Raw genomic sequence first — 20426 nt, forward strand, 5'->3', positions numbered from 1 at the left:
GTCTCTGGGTCCATCCACATCTCTGCAAACAGCACAATTTTGTTCCTTTTTATGGCTAAGTAATATTCCATTGTATGTGTAGAACACATTTTCTTTATGACGGATGTTTAGGTTGCTTCCATGTCCTGACTATTGGAAATAGTGCTGCAGTAACAATGGGGTGCATGTTTCTTTCTGAATGATGATTTTTCTCTGCGTATATGCCCAGGAATGGGATTGCTGAGTCATATGGTAGTTCTAGTTTTAGTTTTTTTAGGAGCCTCTGCACTGTTCTCTCTAGTGGCTGTTACTGTTTGCATTCTACCAACAGTATAGGAGGATTCTTTTTTCTCCACACCAAGCCAGCATTTATTGTTCATAGAATTTTTTGGTGTATATTTTTAAAAATTATTTATTTTTTCATTGAAGGATAATTGCTTTACAAATTTTATTGTTTTCTGTAAGAAATCAACAAGAATCAGCCATAGGTACACCCATGTCCTTCCCTCCTGAACCTCCCTGCCATCTCCCTCCCTGTCACACTCTTCTAGATTTTGTTACAGAGCCCCTGTTTGAGGTCCCTGAGTCATACAACAAACTCCCACTGGCTATCTGTTTTACATATGGTATTGTGAATTTCCATGTTATTCTCTCCATACATCTCACTCTCTCTTTCCTCCCCTCCTCCTGTGTCCATAAGTCTGTTCTTTATGTCTGTTTCTCCATTGCTGCCCTGCAAATAAATTCATCTGTACCATCTTTCTAGATTCCACACTCTGTATAATAGGCTCTAGGTTTGTCTATCTCATTAGAACTGACTCAAATGTGTTCCTTTTTATGGCTGAGTAGTATTCCATTGTATATATGTAGCACAGCTTTATCCATTCATCTGTTGATGGACGTCTAGTTTGCTTTAGTGTTCTAGCAGTCGTAAATAGTGCTGCAGTGAACATTGGGCTACGTGTGTCCTTTTCAGTTTTGGTTTCCTCAGGATATATGCCTAGTAGTGGAATTGCTGGGTCATATGGTGGTTTTATTCCTAGTTTTTTTTAAGGAATTGTCATACCATTTTCCATAGTGGCTGTATCAATTTACATTCCCACCAGCTATGCAAGAGGGTTCCCTTTTTTCCACAGCCTCTCTAGCATTTATTGTTTGTAAACTCTTTAATGATGGCCATTCTAACTGGTGTGAGGTGGTTATCTCATTGTAGTTTTGATTTGCATTTCTCTAATAATGAGCACTGTTGAGCATCTTTTCAAGTGTTTGTTAGCCATCTGTATGTCTTCTTTGGAGAAATGTCTGTTTAGGTCCTTTTCCCACTTTTTGAGTGAGTTGCTTGTTTTTCTGGTATTAATTTGCATGAGCTGCTTGTATATTTTGGAAATTAATCCTTTGTCAGTTGTTTCCTTTACTATTATTTTCTCCCATTCTGATGGTTGTCTTTTCGCTTTGCTTATAGTTTCCTTTACTATGCAAAAGCTTTTAAGTTTAATTAGGTCCCACTTGTTTATTTTTGTTTTTATTTCCATTACTCCAGGAGGTGGGTCATAGGGGATCTTGCTTTAATTTATGTCATCAAGTGTGCTACCTGTTTTCCTCTAAGAGTTTTATAGTTTCTAGTCTTATATTTAGGTCTTTAATCCATTTCAAGTTTATCTTTATGTATGACATTAGGAAGTGTTCTAATTTCATTCTTTTACACATAGCTTATTTCCCAGCGCCACTTATTGAAGATGCTATCTTTGCCCAATTGTATATTCTTACCTCTTTTGTCAAAAAAACAAAAACAAAAACAAAAAAAGGTACCCATAGGTGCGTCTATTTGTCTCTGGGCTCTCCATCTTGTTCCATTGATCTATATTTCTGTTTTTGTGCCAGTACCATACTGTCTTGATGGTATAGTAGTATACCATCAAGTAGCTTTGTAGTATAGTCTGAAGTCAGGAAGACTGATTCCTCCAGCTCCATTCTTCTTTCTCAAGACTGCTTTTGCTATTTGGGGTCTTTTGTGTTCCATATGAATTGTGAAATTTTTTGTTCTAGTTCTCTGAAAAATACCATTGATAATTTGATAGGGATCACATTGAATCTGTAGATTGCATTTGGTAGTATAGTCATTTTCACAGTATTGATTCTTCCTACCCAGGAACATGGAATATCTTGCCATCTGTTTATGTCATATTTGATTTCTTTCATTAATCTCTTATAATTTTCCATATACAGTTACTTTGTCTCCTTAGATAGGTTTATTCCTAGATATTTTATTCTTTTTGTTGCAATGGTGAATGGGATTGATTTCTTAATTTCTTTTTCTGATTTTTCGTTGTTAGCATATGGGAATGTAAATGATTTCTGTGTACTGACCTTATATCCTGAGACTTTGCTGAATTCACTGATTAGCTGTTGTAATTTTCTGATAGTTTCTTCTGGGTTTTCTGTGTATAGTATCATGTAATCTGCAAAAAGTGAGAATTCTACTTCTTTTCGGATTTGGATTCATATCTTTCTCTTCTCTAATGCTGTACCTAGGACTTTTAAAACTGTGTTGAATAGTAGTAAAGAGAGTGCACTCCCTTGTCTTGTTCCTGATCTTAGAGGGAATGCTTTGTTTTTCACCACTGAGAGTAATGTTTGTAGATTTTTTGATGATGGCCATTCTGACTGGTGTGAAGTGTTACTCAAAGTTTTGATTTGCATTTCTCTAATAATTAGTGATGTTGAGCATCTTCTCATGTGTTTGTTGTCCACCTGTATGTCTTCTTTGAAGATGTTTCTATTTAGGTATTCTGCCCATTTTTTGACTGGGTTGTTTCAGGGTTTGTTCTGAATTTCCCAGATCCTGTTTTTATAGATAAGACTTTCTTGTCATAGGGTCCATCTCTCAACATACTCTGGGAACATGCAGAAGGATAGTAACACAACTACTCACCACAGCTTCTTTTGCTCGACTATAGAAAGCCTCTGCTCTGCGATTCCTCAATTTCAGATGCTATATTGGCATGTTTTTACTTACTGGCTTGCTGTGGGAAAAATTCTCTGCTTTAAAATAACCTTAAATGTATAGGTATCTGGTTTACCTTTCTTAATTACCTGGTCTTAGTGTAAATACATCCCATAGAGTAGGTAAGGGGTTACCTCACAGATTGGTCATGAAAATCACTTACTCTCCAGTGGAATGAGAGAAGGTATTTCTATTCCACTGAGATGAGAAAAGTTACAGGAGGAAAGGTATTTGTTGGCTCTGCTTACTACTCTGTCCTCTGCACTTAGAACAGTGCCTAACAAATAGTAAGCTCTCAGAAGAAGTGTTATACCCTGGTAAAACAACAGAGCTTTTTATTCTAACTATAATGTATCACATGTCACATCAAATATATTATCATTATTAATATAATTGCTGCCTGCGCAATCCATATGCAGTGGCATGTGTTTACTTTTAATTCTGTATTTAGCAAAGATTTGGATGTTACTTTGGGGATGAGGTTTTGGTTTAGAAGGCCAAATTTGCACTGGTAATGTGGAGTGAAATGGTGTATAAATCATATGAAAACTAACAAAGTTGATTGCAATTAAAATTTTGAAGTTGTTGTTGAAGTTGCAGAGGAAGCCTATAAAATTGAAATATATGAATCTCTGTGATCCAGAAAAGAGGTCAGCACTTGAGAAACACTAAATCAGAAAATAGTTGTAGTATTGTATCATATGCTCATGTAAGAGAGGATTAGTGCTTTTAGGGTATTGAGATTCCTTACTGTGCTACTAATTTAGCTGCAGAGATTATACCAGTTAACTTCAGGTTGAGTGTAAATCCTTAACTGTAAAATATTTCATTGTAAATGTATTTCCAACAGGAGCACTATATGACTATAAGCCATAGTGAAACTTCTGATCTAAAACCCTGAAAGAAATGCTACTATTTGTTCCACCCATTGGCTTCCCTGATGGCTCAGTGGTAAAGAATCTGCCTGCAATTCAGGAGGCACAGGAGATTTGGATTCAATCCCTGGGTTAGGACGATCCCCTGGAGGAGGAAATGGCAACCCACTCCAGTATTCTTGCCTTGGAAATCTCATGGACACAGGATCCTGGCGGGCTACAGTCCATGGTGTTGCAAAGAGCTGGACATGACTGAGTAAACAAGAAAGGAAGGGTTCCACTTACAGAGGGATGAATTTTTTCCACTCTGATAAAGAAGTCAGAGCAGTGGATGGTGTTCTTAACTGGCACTACTCATCTCTCTCACTGCTTCTTCTGTGACTGCTGCTGTGCTGCTCATGCATTTGTGACCCTTACTTCAAGCTGTGACTCTATGGTAGTCTCATCTTGAAGGATGAGTTGATGGCAAGAGTGAGAGGAGGCATTAACACCTGTGATGTGTGTGCCTACAGCCTTCATTTTCCTGCTGTTTAATTAGCAGTCTTTCAGAAACTAGCAGTTACTTAAATCCTCCTGGCAAGCAGTTACAGGGTAAAATAAGAGAAATGCTTTTGTCTAAATTGTCTAGAATTTTACTCTGTTAGGCCTGGAACATGATTAAGTCAAACAAACCTTGTTTTTCAAGCAATGATACAGATGTATGGAAATTAAGTAATTCATTCAGGGTTACGGACTAGCCTAGTGAAAAAGCCAAGGCATTAAGCCACGTCTCCTGACTCTCAGATCAGTGCTCTGACTTCTTTATCACCTTGTTCCTAACCATAAAATGTTTGTATAAAATTGTGTAGATCTGAGCAGGCTTATGAAACCCAGACTAACTTTTTCCTTTACGCTTAGTTTAGTTATTTCAGTTTTTATGTGTGGTACCAGCTGATATATGTTTCATCAATTTTGAGCACATAATGTGTGCCAGATAATGTGTTAGGTTCTCAGGATACATGAATAAGACATATGACTACCCTCAAGGAGGTTAATGCTAGTAAGGAAAACAGAGAAGTAAAACAGCCCAGTATGCTGAGAGGTGTTAGACGAGGTTCACTGATGTGCCATGGCGGTGGCAAGGTGGCACTCTGCTCAGCCTGGCTATTGCCCTGTGTAGATCTTCTGGAGTTGAGTTGGTGGAGTGTTGCATACTACAAATGCTGAAATGATGTTGAAGCAACGACCTTACTGTCCAAATGATTTAATGAAGATTTCTTTTAATCCTGCTCTTAACTGAGTTATGGCAGCGTTACTTTATCCTGACTTTTCTGTGACTTGCTCACTTTTATTATAAAGCTTGTTTGAAAGTTTCAGAAGTAAGGTGTAAGGTAGAAAGTATGTATGTGCACCATTTCAAAATCATTCTGCAAATGCAGGTGGCATTCTATTGATGTTCCTTGTCTCCTGCCTCATACTCACCTTTTTCCTCTCTGCAGTTGGTTCAGCAGTGGCCGCAAGTGCAGAAATCTGTTTCCAAGGATACTGAGGAAGAGGATGATGCTGGTGGTATCAACCTAGATAAAGCAAAGGAAAGGCTTCAAGAAGAGGACAAATTTGACAAAGAAGAATATAGGAAGAAAATTAAGGCAAAGCATCGGGTAAGCTTTCTATTTTGAATGAATACTGAATGAAATTTAATATGTCCTAAATGTATTTAAATGTTCATTAGATATTCTTTAATAACCAAGTTCCTTTGCCATTTTCTTTAGCACTTATTTTTCTGTGGCTATTTTGTTATTTTATTTAGTCCTTTTTCCTTCTGCTGGTGGAGTCTTTGGATACTAACTGGTTTCTGAGAATGTCACCTAAATCTGCCTTTGGTTGAGGTGACTCAGATTACAGTGATTTTTTTTTTTTAATAAAGTTCTAATTTGGAGATAATTGTAGTTGTACACTTGTTAAAAGTTGTATCAGGAGCTCCATTTCTATAACTTTGTCATTTCAAGAGTATATATAAGTGGAACCATGTAGTGTATAGCCTTTTAGGTTGAGGTTTGTCGCCCATCATGAATCTGTAGCGTCGCCCAGCTCTGTGTTTGACCCCTGCCTTTCTGTCACTGAGTAGTGTTACACGGTGTGGATGAAGCACAGTGTGTTTCATGTTTCACCTATTTGAGCAACGTTAGTATTGTTTCCAGTTGGAACTTAAATCTTTCCATCAGTGATTACTTGGCAATAGATATAATTTAAATTTACTAAATTAAGAAAAAAATAAGAAAACTTTGTGAGAAAGAGTGCTTCTATATTGGCATATGCCCTATTGGCCTTAAACTTGGCCTTAAACTATTATCCTTAAAACCGAAAGGGTTACTCCATTCTGGCCTCTCGTGATATTACTGTCCTTTTGCACTACTTAAAAGTAGACCTTCCACTAGATAAATGAGTCAATTAATGAACTAAAACAGATTTACGTTTTTAAAGAAGTTTCTGTAGTATGCCCTTGAGACAATGAATGGTCTCAGGGTAACACAGTATCATATGCAAGAATCACTGCTATAATACTAAGTTCTGTATCAAAAATTATCAAGTCATTAGATGTGGTCATTATTAACCATATCATTATTAACCATAATAATAACCATATGGTCATTATTAACCATGTTATTAACTGTATCCTGTGGTCAGAACCATAGGTTTTGACTCCTATTTGACCTTGTTATTATCTGATGATCCAATAAATTGTTTTTAATAGTACAGCAATTCTTGTTTCTTTAAGGTTTGGTATAGCTTCACAGTAGCAGTTAATGAATAAGAAGTTAGTTCTTGAAGATAGCTTTCAGGGATGAAAATGAATGGTGAGGGAAAACATTCCATAAATATGGAGAACAAATGAACCTAAAATATACAGGTTGCAGTTTGAGGGTATAACTAAGCATTTCCGTCATTGCTGCTTTTAGCACAGTACTTTAAATAGAAATTAGATGCTAATAATTTGTTGCTAAAATTGTTAGTAATGCTGAGTGTCAAGCAGCTTGTCATGTTTCTGCTTATAGTCTTCTTAAAGTATCTATCTAGCATAAGAACATTTTACCTTTTTTTTTAAATTGTAGTCAGCAGTAAAAAGAAACATGCAGAATTTACATTAAATAAAGGCTCCCCCACCCCCATTTGCTTCTTCCCTTTTTCTTATTGTCCCTTTCACCCCTCTTCCCAATGTGCAGAGGTTATTACTGTATCTGGGTTGTGGAATATTGTTTCTGAAATATTTAGGAACTTAATTTCAAGTTACTATTGTATATTTATTACACAGTGTTTGTGTGCTAGGCTCTGCCTTAAACTGTGAAGATGAAATATATAATATACTTGGTGTTGGGACTTCCCTGGTGGTTGAGTGGCTAAGACTCCGCATTCTGTATGCAGGGGGCCTGGACTTGATCCTTGGTCAGAGAACTAGATCCCACATGTTGCAGCTAAAGAACCTGCATGCTACAGTGAAGATCAAAGGTCCCAAGTGCTGCAGCTAAGATCGAGAACTGCCAAATAAATAAATATTAATAAAAATAAACAAATAAAATATGTGGGTTCTATTCTCAGGAAGTTTATAATTAAATCATAGCTAACTTTGAACATTCAGTCACTGCATAGAAATTTTCTGTGCTCCAATTTTTTTTACATTAAAATTTTTGAAATGAATTATATCCTCATGTTTTCCAAAGTCAAGATGATAAATTTAATGTTGAGAAGTCTTGCTTCTGCCCATACCTGTCATTTTTATTCTTGCCTCCACCTAAGAGGTAAATTATTAATGTATTCATATAGTTTGTGCAAAGACTAGTAGATAGAAATGCATATTCTTATTTTCTCCCTTTGTTGCATTCATACTTCAGTATGCTACAGTCCTGTAGATTGTTCTGTACTTTTTCATTTGCACTTATTTTTGAGACTTTACATAATTTATTTTCTTTGCACCGTTGTTAAAACATACCATATGACTTTAAAACTATCACTGTGACTATCTCACAACAAGGTTGAAGAGAGCAGTTTGAGGCTGATACAGTTGGGAGAGAAATCACAAGAACTTTACATGCTACTGCTTTTGAACCAGTTCTCTGTAACTGAAAGAGATATAAGATCTTTTTAAAAGAAGTTTGTTGTTTAAAGCAAAGTTTGTTGTTTTATATAAAATAGGTATATTCTGCACAGAGTAGCCCATGGCATACTTTCTATATTGGAGGCTGAAAATATTATGCAACCTAAAAAGAGCACAAAGAAGAAACCGAAGTAATCTTCCCTTTATTCAGCTTAATGGGAATGCGACCTGGCACAAATATGATTCGTTTCTTGGTATTTTCATCAGTAAAATTATTATTTAAACAAATTTAAGTATTTGTATGTTAAATTAGTGAAATTTCATGTTTTTGAACACTTAGTTTGTTTATTATAATAGCATACATAAGATACAGTGTGCTTAGTCGCTCAGTCATGTCCAACTCTTTGCGACCCTATGGACTGTGGCCCACCAGGCTCCTCTGTCCATGGGGATTCTCTAGGCAAGAATACTGGAGTGGGTAGTCACTTCTCCAGGGGATATCCCCGACTCAGGAATCGAACCCAGGTGTCCTGCATTACAGGTGGATTCTTTATCAGCTGAGCTACCAGGGAAGCCCATAAGATATAATACAGGTGCTCAAATCAGTTATGTACCAGACTGGATTTCTACCTACAATGCATATGTATTATTTTTTTTAATGTTAGGTTTTAACATTTGGCATAATGTTTGGGGGAGAGAGTGTTGTGGTATAACAAGTTGGAATACTTGCTTTGAAGTCCTAGCATTACCTAGTCCATTTGGATCACCAGTCACCATTTTGGATTGCACTTTTGTATTCTGAAAATTGAGGGAAAGATAATAGGAGTTAATAACAAGTAATTAGAGAGATCCCCTGTCTCTGTGTGTATAGGTAAGATGTGAGAATAAAATGAAAATAAAACTCCATTAAATCTATAACATAATTCTGTATTTGATACATATTATGACACATATAATATTTTGAAAAATGTGTCAATTTTAGCTTTTATGAGATTAAAAATCTTTCAGCATGTTTAAAATATTTCATGAATCTAATTTTGGTTTAGAAGGATAAGATAGTTAATATAGTAAGTGAATTTAGTCTTAATGATCCTGTTTGAAAGTAATTGTTTTTTCCTACTGTTTAAAATTAACAGCCTCACATGATAGCTTTGAAAATGTACTCCGTTTTTGTAATGTGGGTCTCAGCTGCTCATTTATTCCTGTGTGTTATTCCTCCATGTTATTACACCTGTCCTTGACTCCTTTTTTCATCTACCAAATTCTGAAAACTGTAATTTCTACTATGACTCAAATAATATCTTTGTTGTAAAGATTTATAGCAAAAAATAAATAAAAAGGAAGAAATAAAGATGATGCAGTTTATGGCCTCACTGGGAATGGAATTCAGCTGCCCCCTTGCTGGAACTTGGCCACTCACCCTGGAGACTTCTGGAGCCCTTGTGTAACTCCTTTGGGTCACCCAGTCAGCATCTTTATTTTTCTTAATGAGTCTTCATTTTAGCCATTAAGTATCATTTTCTTCTGAGACCATTTGGGTCTTCTGCTTTTTCTGGCAGTTTATAAGTAGCTATACTTAATTAGGCATGTTGCTGTTTTCTTTGCCTCTTGAAACTGTTTATCAGAATTAAAATTATGGCAAAATTTATTTTTACATATAAAACCATTAGTAAATGAAGTTGTAAATACAAAAGCACTACTTTCGCACAGAAACAATGTGTTTTCTGATAATTCAGTTAGAACTGTGAAAGATGGGCCATGAATCATATCACTGAAAGGTTTTTTACTTAAATGGAGTGAAAATCTGCTCTGTGGTGTGTCATCATTTTTACCTCTGAAAGATAGCTTCTGTTTGGTGTGATAATATCTATTATAATAGCTGAGAGTGGAGAGAAGTGATTCATTATGAGCTTCCCTTTCATTTCTTTGAAATTTACTTTGAGTGCTTTATCCATTTTGGATTGTGTATTTAGATAATATGTCAGAATGTAACTCTGATGCAGAGTTTTCTGGATTCTACTTAACTACTAGCATGAACATTACTATAACCCACCAGGCTTCTCTGTCCATAGAATTCTCTAGGCAAGAATACTGGAGTGTGTAGCCATTACCTTCTGCAGGAAGTCTTCCTGACCCAGGGATCAAACCCAGGTATCCTGCATTGCAGGCAGATTCTTTACCATCCGAGCCACCACAGAGGCTCTTTAGAAAGTTAAGAATTAAAGGGACTTCTTAGAAAATCTATTTTGTTTATTATTTTTTACACAGAATTGAGTTGGCATGGAATCAAGGTGTCTTAAACATAAATTTATGTAATCAAGAAGGAGAAAGGTAGTAATCAGGTATTGTAGGAGTAGTAATAACAAAAGCATTAAAGACAGTAGCAAGTAGCAGTTTGTTAACTGGGCCCAGCACTAAGCATTTTTATATTATATGCTAACAATTAACTTATAAGTGGGTGAGATTCATTTTACGTATGATAAAACTAAAACATAAGGGTCAAGTAAATTGTCCGAGGCCCCACAGCGTTTCAGTTCAGTTCAGTCACTCAGTCGTGTCCAACTCTTTGCGACCCCATGAATTGTAGCATGCCAGGCCTCCCTGTCCATCACCAACTCCCAGAGTTCACGCAAACTCATGTGCAACGAGCATTCTTTGGCATTACCTTTCTTTGGAATTGGAATGGAAACTGAAAACTGACCTTTTCCAGTCAGTCCTGTGACCACTGCTGAGTTTTCCAAATTTGCTGGCATATTGAGTACAGCACTTTCACAGCATCATCTTCAAGGATTTGAAATAGCTCAACTGGAATTCCATCACCTCCACTAGCTTTGTTTGTAATGATGCTTCCTAAGGCCCACTTGACTTCACATTCCAGGATGTCTGGCTCTAGGTGAATGATCACACCATCGTGATTATCTGGGTCATGAAGATCTTTTTTGTACAGTTCTTCTGTGTATTCTTGCCACCTCTTCTTAATATCTTCTGCTCTGTTAGGTCCATACCGTTTCTGTCCTTTATTGAGCCCATCTTTGCATGAAATGTTTCCTTGGTATCTCTGATTTTCTTGAAGTGATCTCTAGTCTTTCCCATTCTGTTGTTTTCCTCTATTTCTTTTCATTGATCGCTGAGGAAGGCTTTCTTATCTCTCCTTGCTATTCTTTGGAACTCTGCATTCAGATGCTTATATCTTTCCTTTCCTCCTTTGCTTTTTTCTTCTCTTCTTTTCACAGCTATTTGTAAGGCCTCCCCAGACAGCCATTTTGCTTTTTTGCTTTCTTTTCCATGGGGATGGTCTTGATCCCTGTCTCCTTTACAGTGTCACAAACCTCTGTCCGTAGTTCATCAGGCACTCTATCTATCAGATCTAGTCCCTTAAATCTATTTCTCACAGTGTATAAAAGCTTGCAAATAATAGCCTTGGGATTCTTACCAAGGTCTTTGTTTCTCTACACACTGTTTTTAACCATGTAGCTGCTACCTATTTCATACCAGTAGGCATTCTCTTATGACAGAGTAGCTCTGAGGCAATGAATCAGAAGGTAGAGGATGACAAGAGAAGAGGAGGAGTTTCAAGAAGGAATGACAAGTGATTGTTCATATTTCTAGACCAAGATCACTGGTCTCAAACAAATTTAGAAAAAAATAAGCATTGTGGTTAGTAGTTTAGTTTAGGACCACGTACTAACATCATATTAGAAATGTCATCATGGGGGGACATGTATCCAGTGCTTAATTCTCAAACTGACTTAATGAGTAATAAAGCTTATTTATAGAGGAGGAACAGAGATTCTCTTCTTGTACAACCATATCCTTCAGTTCCCTTCTTACCACCATCATGACCAGATTTATTATAAAAAAGGAACCAGCCTATTACTATCGTACCTTTGTCTATAATTTAGAGATGTCTACCTGGGAGGTTTCTCTTCTTATTCTCATGAGCTTGTAGCATTTCATGATATTCACTTCATCATCTGGGTACTTGGGCCCTTTTTCATATCCAGCATCCAAAATGAGATAAATACTCAAGATTTTATAGGTTTTATCAACTTTGTGGCAAGTCTTTGACCTGCTTATTATCTCTATTTTTATCAAGTTCTTTGTTTTATGGATATTTAAGGCACCACCATGTAGTGAGGTGGGGTGGTTATAGATTGATGGTCAGTTTAGCTGAAGAGGTTGAGGAGTTGGGGCAGAGTTTGGTGCTGATGGAAGATCGTTTCATAGACTACAGAGATGAGCAGTGGAGGCTTCAAGCTACAGGAAGCTAGGCTGTGTTTGTTTTTCCCATCCCTGTGTACTCGGAGCTCACAACAGAGCCTGGAACATAGTAGCTCAGGAAATATTTGAAGGAATTGATTAGTGAATCAGTGTTTCTGTGTAAATTTATTTTTCTCCCTGTCTTCATAGCCTTATTGTAGTTTTTATAGATTTAAATGTGGAAGACCAATTTTTTATGTTGTTCGGATGAAACTCTGTAGAATAGGTAACAGATCAGAGAACCTTGCTGTGTTCTTAGTTCTCGGGAGGGATTTAGAATCCCTGGGGTTTTATTCTTGGAGGGAAAGGGGTACCTTCAGGCCAAATATTATTGTAATAATTCTTTTTATTCAATTTTGTTGAGCCACTTTTCTTCTCTGAAAAAAGAAGTTCCTGTAATACTGAAATGAGGATCGATGTCTCCTCCTTCTTTATTTGACAGCTGGGAACTCCATCCTTAACATAACTGACTCAGTTGCCTGAGATTCATTAAAATAGGCTATACACTTCCACCACCTCCTGAGAAACAGGGGTTTCCAAATCTACAGCTTTCCAAGCACCATGGAATGAAAGTGGTTTAGATATATAGTCCTGGCTGCTATTGAAATTCATACTTCATGGTACTTTCTTTTCTGGAAGCTGAGGACCTATAGTTTATGAGAAGCCAAAAGACGTGTAGTAATATCTATAAAGGAGTATTTTGTACCTTGAAATGTAATTTTTCATGGTTTTTTTTTTCGGGGGGGGTCTCCTGGGAATTTGATTTTTATGATTGAATTTCATGACCTTCTTATCATTTGTAGCATGGCAGAATTAAAGGTAAAATTGTGCCTTTTTGTTAGTATAAAATGCCTTTTGGTACCAATCCTAAAAAATGAAATAGGGAAAGGAAGGATTTAAAGTATTGCGACCACATAAATATGAGTGTTTGGGGTAAGGGGGTTGAGGAACCTCAGTTACTGAACCTAATAAAATTCAATTATGTTTTCCCCCTAATCATTGCAATCCAGCCTTTTATTTTTGTCTTGTCATTTATAGCATCTATGATTCATATATTCATCTTTTTTAAAAAAGAACTATTTTCCCTCTCTTAGCAAAAGAAAAATTTATAGTTTTTTTCCTATATTCATTTCCCAAATTTTGGATTGCCATAATTCTACATTCTGTTCTCTGTTGAAAGACAGATGTTTACTCTTGCCTCTTTTCAGGTAGAGTGCTAATATAGCTTTTTAAGATTACAAAGAGAAGTTTTCTAATTTCCTTTTTGTGTCACCCAGTATTGAAAGTTTGTTCTTTTTATTATACTTTAGTTTCATATCCTGGTCATGTTCATTTCATTTTTTTAAATATAAATTCATTTATTTTAATTGGAGGTTAATTATAGTATTGCATTGGTTTTGCCATACGTCAACATGAATCCACCACAGGTATACACGTGTTCCCCATCCTGAAACCCCCTCCCTCCTCCCTACCTGTACCATCCCTCTGGGTCGTCTCAGTGCACCAGCCCCAAGCATCCAGTATCATGCATCAAACCTGGACTGGCGATTCATTTCATATATGATATTATACATGTTTCATATCCCTCATCCACCTGAGACTTATGGCAGAAATCTTAAAAGGAATAATTATTCTACTCACATGCTCATTTGATCTGTGATAGCCAATTTAAATTTTGAAATTTAAAAAAATTCTTCATTGACTGTGATGAATTAATACTGCAGTTCAGTGGAAATTTGTTAGTATGCTTTTTCCTGCTATGATTATAGTGACTAGATGGAAAACCCCAAAAGAGAGATTGTGTTTACTTGTTTAGAGAGAGCTTTTCTGATGTGACCATATCAAGGTTATTCTTTGGAACTTTGAAGTGCCATTTCCTGATGCTCTAGTGTGTTGGGAGAAGGTCAGTTACTGAATAATTAGAATAGCAATTTGTGTGACTGTTAAATGTGTTTAATTACCTGTTTCTCTGCACAGGACACAGGCAAAAATTAAATAATGTATTGGGTTGGCCAAAAAGTTCTTTCTCTTCTTAAGTGAGGTTTAAGGACACATTTTTCATTTTTACCAAGAACTTTATTGAACGATATAGTCACCATTTTGTTCCACTACCTTCTACCATTTTTCACACAACTTCATAATTCTGTCTTCTCAAAACTTTTTATCTTTTTGAGCAAAGAACTGGTCTATGTGCCTTTACAGTCTTACAGGGAATTGAAATTTTTTCCATTAGAATTTTGTCCAGACCGAAATAAATGGCAGTCTGAAGGTGCAGTGTGATGAATATGGTGAATGAATCAGAACTTCCCAAGCAAGCTGTATAAGTTTTTGCCTGGTCATCAAAGAAACATGTGGTCTTGCATTATCCTGATGGAAGATTATGCATTTTGTGTTGACTAATTCCAGACACTTTTCATCAAGTGCTGTTTTTGTTGGTCTAATTGGGGGTAGTACTTGTTGGAATTAACTGTTTGGTTTTCCGGAAGGAGCTCATAATAGAGGACTCCCTTCCAATCCCACCATATACACAGCATCACCTTCTTTGGATGAAGACTGGCCTTTGATGTGGTTGGTGGTGGTTCATTTCGTTTGCCCCATGACCTTTTTCATTCTACATGATTGTACGGTATCCACTTCTCATCAGCTGTCACAATTTGTTTTAAAAATGGAATTTTTCGTTATATTTAAATAGGAAATCACATGTGGAAATATAGTCTAAAAGATTTTTTTCACTTATGTGGAACCCAAACATCAAAGTGATTAACAGAACCAAGCTGGTACAAATTATTTTCAGCACTTAGTTTGGATATTTTGAGTATGTCAGGTATCTCCTTTGTAATAATAATGCTGAGTGTTCTCAATGCTTTGATTTGATTGCCATCAACTTTAAGTGGTCTGCCCAACCATGGATATTATCCAGCAAGATATCTGTAGCACAAAACTTCATAAACCACTCTTGACACATTTGATCAGTCATAGCACCTTCTCTATACACTGTACAAATCTTTTTTTGCATTCCAGTTACATTTTTACCTTTCTTAAAATGATGAAGAATCATATGCCAAAAATATTGCTTGCTTTCTTCCATCTTCAGTATTAAAATGACTACACAAAAATTCACCAATTTTGGTGATTTTTTTTTTAATGCATGCTGATATGACAGCTATCACAATGCAGTCCAAAAAAATTGTTTCTAATGAAGTTAAAGACAACTAAGTGCTACTTTTTGAGCCATCTTACGGAAAAAAAAAATGTTGGCTATTGACTAACCCAATGCATGAAATGCTATCAGGAGAAAAATCCTGTTAGAATGAAAGACGCATACAGTTATTGTTGTTCAGTTGCTAAGTTGCACCCAACTCTTTTGCAGCCCCATGGACTATAGTCTGCCAGGTCTTCTCTTCATGGGATTTCCCAGGCAAGAATACAGGAGTGAATTGCCATTTCCTCTTTCAGGGGATCTTCCTAACCCAGGGATCAAACCTCTGTCTCCTACGTTGGCAGGCGGGTTCTTTACCACTGAGCCACCAGGGAAGCCTACCCATGCAGAATGTGTGTGTGAGTCACTCAGTCGTGTCTGACACTTTGTGATCCCATGGACTGTAGCCCGCCAGGCTCCTCTGTCCATGGGATTCTCCAGGCAAGAATACTGGAGTGGGTTGCTGTTCCCTTCTCCAGGGGATCTTCTCAACCAGGGACTGAACCCAGGTCTCCCACTTTGCGGACAGATTCTTTACCATCCGAGCCTCCAGGGAAACCATACAGTAGCAGACCACTGTTAATAATAAAAGGAAATGTAACATTTGGCTAAAGCATATTGTTAAGCTAAAAACTATTCATCTCTTTTTTGTTGTTCAGTTACTGTGTCTGACTCTTTGTGACCCCATGAACTGCAACATGCCAGGCTTCTCTGTCCTTCACTATCTCCGGGTTTGCTCAAATCATGTCCATTGAGTCATTGATGCCATCCAGCCATCTCATCCTCTGTTGCCCCCTTCTCTTGCCCTCAGTCTTTTCCAGCATCAGTGTTTTTTCCAAGTGAGTTGGCTATTAACATCAGGTGGCCAAAATATTGGAGCTTCAACAACAGTGCTTCCAGTGAATATTCAAGGTTGATTTTCTTTAGGATTGACTGGTTTGTTCTCCTTGCTGTCCAGGGGACTCTCAAGTCTTTTCCAGCACTGAGTTCGAAAACATCAGTTCTTCTGTGCTCAGTCTTCTTTATGGTCCAACTCTTAACATCCATACATGACTACTGGGAAACCTGTAGCTTTGACTATACAGACCTTTGTCAGCAAAGTGACATCTCTGCTGTTTAATATGTTGTCTAGATTTGGCATAGCTTTTCTTCCAAGGAGCAAGCGTCTTTGAATTTCATGGCTGCAGTCACCATGCACAGTGCTTTTGGAGCCCATGAAAATGAAGTCTGTCACTGCTTCCATTTTTTCCTTTTCTATCTGCCATAAAGTTATGGGGCTGGATGCCATGATCGTTTTTTTTGAATGTTGAATTTTAAACCAGCCTTTTCACTCTCATAAAGAAACTCTTTAGTTCCTTCTCACTTTTCTGCCATTAGAGTGGTATCCTGTGCAAGGCAGGAGATGTGGGTTCGATCCCTGAGTCGGGAAGATCCTCTGGAGGAGAGCATGGCAACCTGCTCCAGTATTCTTGTCCAGAAAATCCCATTGACAGAGGAGCCTGGTGGGCTGCGGTCCATGGGGTCGTAAAGACTGAGACACGACAGAAGCGACTGAGCACTGCTGCTCCTCTCACTTACCAAGCTCTTTAACGATGAACAAATCTGTTTTGATTTCTTCATCTTTTCTTCTGACCTTGATGCTGGAACTTGCGAATAATCTTTAGAGTATTTCCGTGTATAACTGCACATTGTTTAAGTTTTCCCTGCCCTTTTAGTTGTATGTTTTATTTGGAAGTCAAAGTAATAACCATTTTCTCCAAAACTAGTGTAAAAAATAATAATCTCAGAAAAGAATAATTCAGCATCAAGATTTATTTAGTGGGTATGACACATGAACAGTTGCCATTTGAATTTGAATTTTTGTTAGTTTCACTTAAAATTTATCTTTCCTGCTGTGCGGTCTGATGCAGTGAAAACTCAATCTGCAAGTTTTCTGGGGTCTCCTCCTCTTTGTATTAATTAGATCTAACCCGCTTTGAAACTTTTTAATAAAAAGGAGCCTGTAAACCTAGATGGGGTGTATAGTGTGGATCCTAGCAATTTCCTGCCCTTCTCAATGCTGTGAGTAGCAGAGCAACCTCAGGTCTGTCTCTCAAGTGTATATTAGACTTGGTTCTTGAATCTGCAGAAAGCCATGTGTGAATTCTGACAATGATAGATTGTCCAGACTGAAAAAACTTAATTCTCCCATTAGTGAATGTTTAATGTAAGAGGGAATCATGATTGCAGTTTCATATTACTTCATGGAAAAATTATTTGCTGTTTGCTCACTTTTTACATTGATCTGGTAGTTGATTGTATTTGAAATACATTTATATATTGTTACCTATTATTTTGGATTGAGACTAACCTTTATATTGTTTTACCACTATTTTTTGAAGAGGAAAAGAGGCATTCTGTTTAAAACAATTTTTTTTCAACTTTAGCTTTATTTTGTTCTTTTGAATTTTATTATTATACATATCTGTTATTCTTATTTTGAAAATGTTACAACTGCATTTTCTGCCTGTTTTATGATCATTGGAAAACTAATGGGGAAATTATAAAGCAATGAGAAAAGGTGCTTAAAAGAATAATCTTCTGTTGTTTTTCTTTTGAGAAAAATACTGCCACTTTTCTAAGAACCCCAAGGATGAGGGTTTTACATCTTTTATAAATTCTACTCTTAGGCGAGAAGGGAAATAGTCATTACTACATGTCTTCCTTTTTATTTTCATAGCCAACATTGTGAACCTGTCATGTGTCAGACATTGTGATAGGCATTTATGTTATTTTATGTAATTCTTATACCAATTTTATGAAGTGTGTGCTTCTTTTATCTCCTTGTTTTGGTGAGAAAATGAGAGTAAGTTGCCTAAAACTGTACAGCTAATAAGTGAACTGTGATTTGATTACATGTTTGTTTGGCACATCTTTAATGATTATGAAAACTGACACCAGTCTTTCAGTAGACACTTAATAAATATCTATTGAAAGGTAAAAGTGCCTTATCCGGTTGGTTTAAGAAGAATTGTTATGAATGTGTAGTGAGATTTACACTTACTAGATAAGTTTACAGATTGCTAATTTTCCCTCTCTTCCTGTAGGAAAAAAGACTGAAAGAAAGGGAAGCCAGAAGAGAAGCCAGTAAGAGACAAGCAAAGGTAAGGGTTTATATTTTAATGAGAAAAATGTTTGTAGCATTGAGTGGAATTTAAATCTTCTTTTCCATATGCATTTTATATTTATTTATACATCATGACAGTTGAATTGGATTTAAGTCTGTATGTGTGTGTCATTTGCTTTCTCATATTCGTTTGTTTCTTCGAGATAGTTTGTTTATAGGGCTTCATCTTCCTACTTTCACCGTCTTATTCTGTTTTGTGCATACTAAGTATAGGAAATGGTTGACTGCGGGTCAGACCTGGTGGGATTTTATTGTATTTCATCTTCAGACTATGGAGGCAGCCTGTGCAAACCCAGCTTGATAACAGCCTTGAAAGCATTGGTTGCTTCAGCTCCTAGAACCTAAGGGAAAGCACTCTGTGTCTCCCACCTTCACTAAATTCTGTAAACAAAAATTTTAACAGCTGTATATGTACAGTTTCTTTCAAATATATGTACAATTATAAACACCATCATCTATGTGCAGCTGTAATTTTTATCTGGTATGTTTGACACCATGGAAAATTCAGCCTCTGCATTCTGAGGACATGTAATAGAAATGATTTCCACAAACCAGGGCACAGAAATGCATGTCATTTCTCATGCTGTATCTCACTGTGCTTTGCCTGACTGGCTGTGATTTCTTCTCAGCAGTTAGCAAAGATCCAACTCCCTTGAGTAAACCCATCATGTTCTTTGTCATTTTTTTCCATGCACTTAAAGAACAAGTTAGAGATGATAACTCATGCTATAGTTCTAAAGTGGGAAGCAATTACTCTTCAGTATAAGATGAAAAGACTGCTTACATTCAGTATTAAATATCACTCTGTCGTCAAAGGTGCCCGAAAACGAGAACTACAGTGTGCGTGCACCCTGACTTGCTAAATCAGGTGGTGGAGTCTGCATTTGCATTTAAAATGCAGATGTGAACAGTCATGGCATAGAAATGAGATCTCAGGAACTATAGTGGGAAAAATTTAAATTTAAGAAGAAAATCTTAAATCTAATGAAAGCATTTGGAGTTTATGAATATTGCATGTTCAGCATAAAGATAAACCATTTTATGTTACTAAAAAGCCCCTATTTCTTTCTGTGAATGAAATTATAAAATGAAAGATATAATCTGGAGCCAAAAGAAAGGCCTCTCACTGTATTTGCTTTGTGTGTATTGGTGCATATTTATATATATTACTAAATATGGTTTATTTTCTGTACTTATTGATACTGTATGCTTCATCTTTCATAGTGGTTTAAACTGTAAGAAAGAAATTGCTCTCACCCTTGAGCCTGCCTCTTGTGCTTCTTCTCTTTCCCTACAAGTTGCTGTATATATTTTGTTTTGATACATTGCCAGCTGGGAAATGAAAAGCGGTAAAGGCCTTCAGAGTTAGATTTTGCCACTGGGATCGACCTCTAAAGTGAACTCCTCAAGCCAAGCCCACCCCTCTGCTCCGCACCCCTTCCCATATCTGTCATGTGTGTTTGTTTCCTGATGTGTGAGAAAGGAGGAGGACTTCCTTGTCAAAAGGTTGTTTCATTTACATACAAGCGCTAAGGGCTGTATTGAGAACAAAGAATAGAACAACTGACTTTGTTGCACAGCCAAGAGCTTTCAGTAGACTCTGTTTCAGTATTGTTCTGAGTAGTCAAGCTGCCTGCATTTCATAGCCTTGTGTGAGCTCTCAGAGACAGCAGCCCCTTTAGAAGAGTGATGTTGGCAGAGAGATGTGAGGACAGGTTGTAGCCAGGACTCACATTGCTCAGGATACCAGGGGCGGCAGCAGTGACAGATTCAGGCCAACTCAGGGAGGCCGAGGAGTTGGCTCGGGTTACCCTGTATGTACCCAGCTTCTTTGCAAATGACAGTTATAGAAGCGGAGGTGCTGGAGCTTT

At 36.9% G+C, this 20426-nt stretch overlaps 1 protein-coding gene across 1 annotated transcript in view; it reads left to right on the top strand.

The window, feature by feature from the left end:
- DDX10 (DEAD-box helicase 10) overlaps window positions 1-20426 on the top strand; it is a 311460-nt gene that overhangs the window by 173463 nt on the left and 117571 nt on the right. The window contains exons 15-16 of the mRNA XM_004016001.6: window positions 5337-5498; window positions 18476-18532. Of these exons, the coding sequence (XP_004016050.2) occupies window positions 5337-5498; window positions 18476-18532 (219 nt within the window). The remainder of the gene's footprint in view (window positions 1-5336; window positions 5499-18475; window positions 18533-20426) is intronic.

Source organism: Ovis aries, chromosome 15 (assembly GCF_016772045.2).
Source record: "Ovis aries strain OAR_USU_Benz2616 breed Rambouillet chromosome 15, ARS-UI_Ramb_v3.0, whole genome shotgun sequence".
NCBI lineage: Eukaryota > Metazoa > Chordata > Mammalia > Artiodactyla > Bovidae > Ovis > Ovis aries.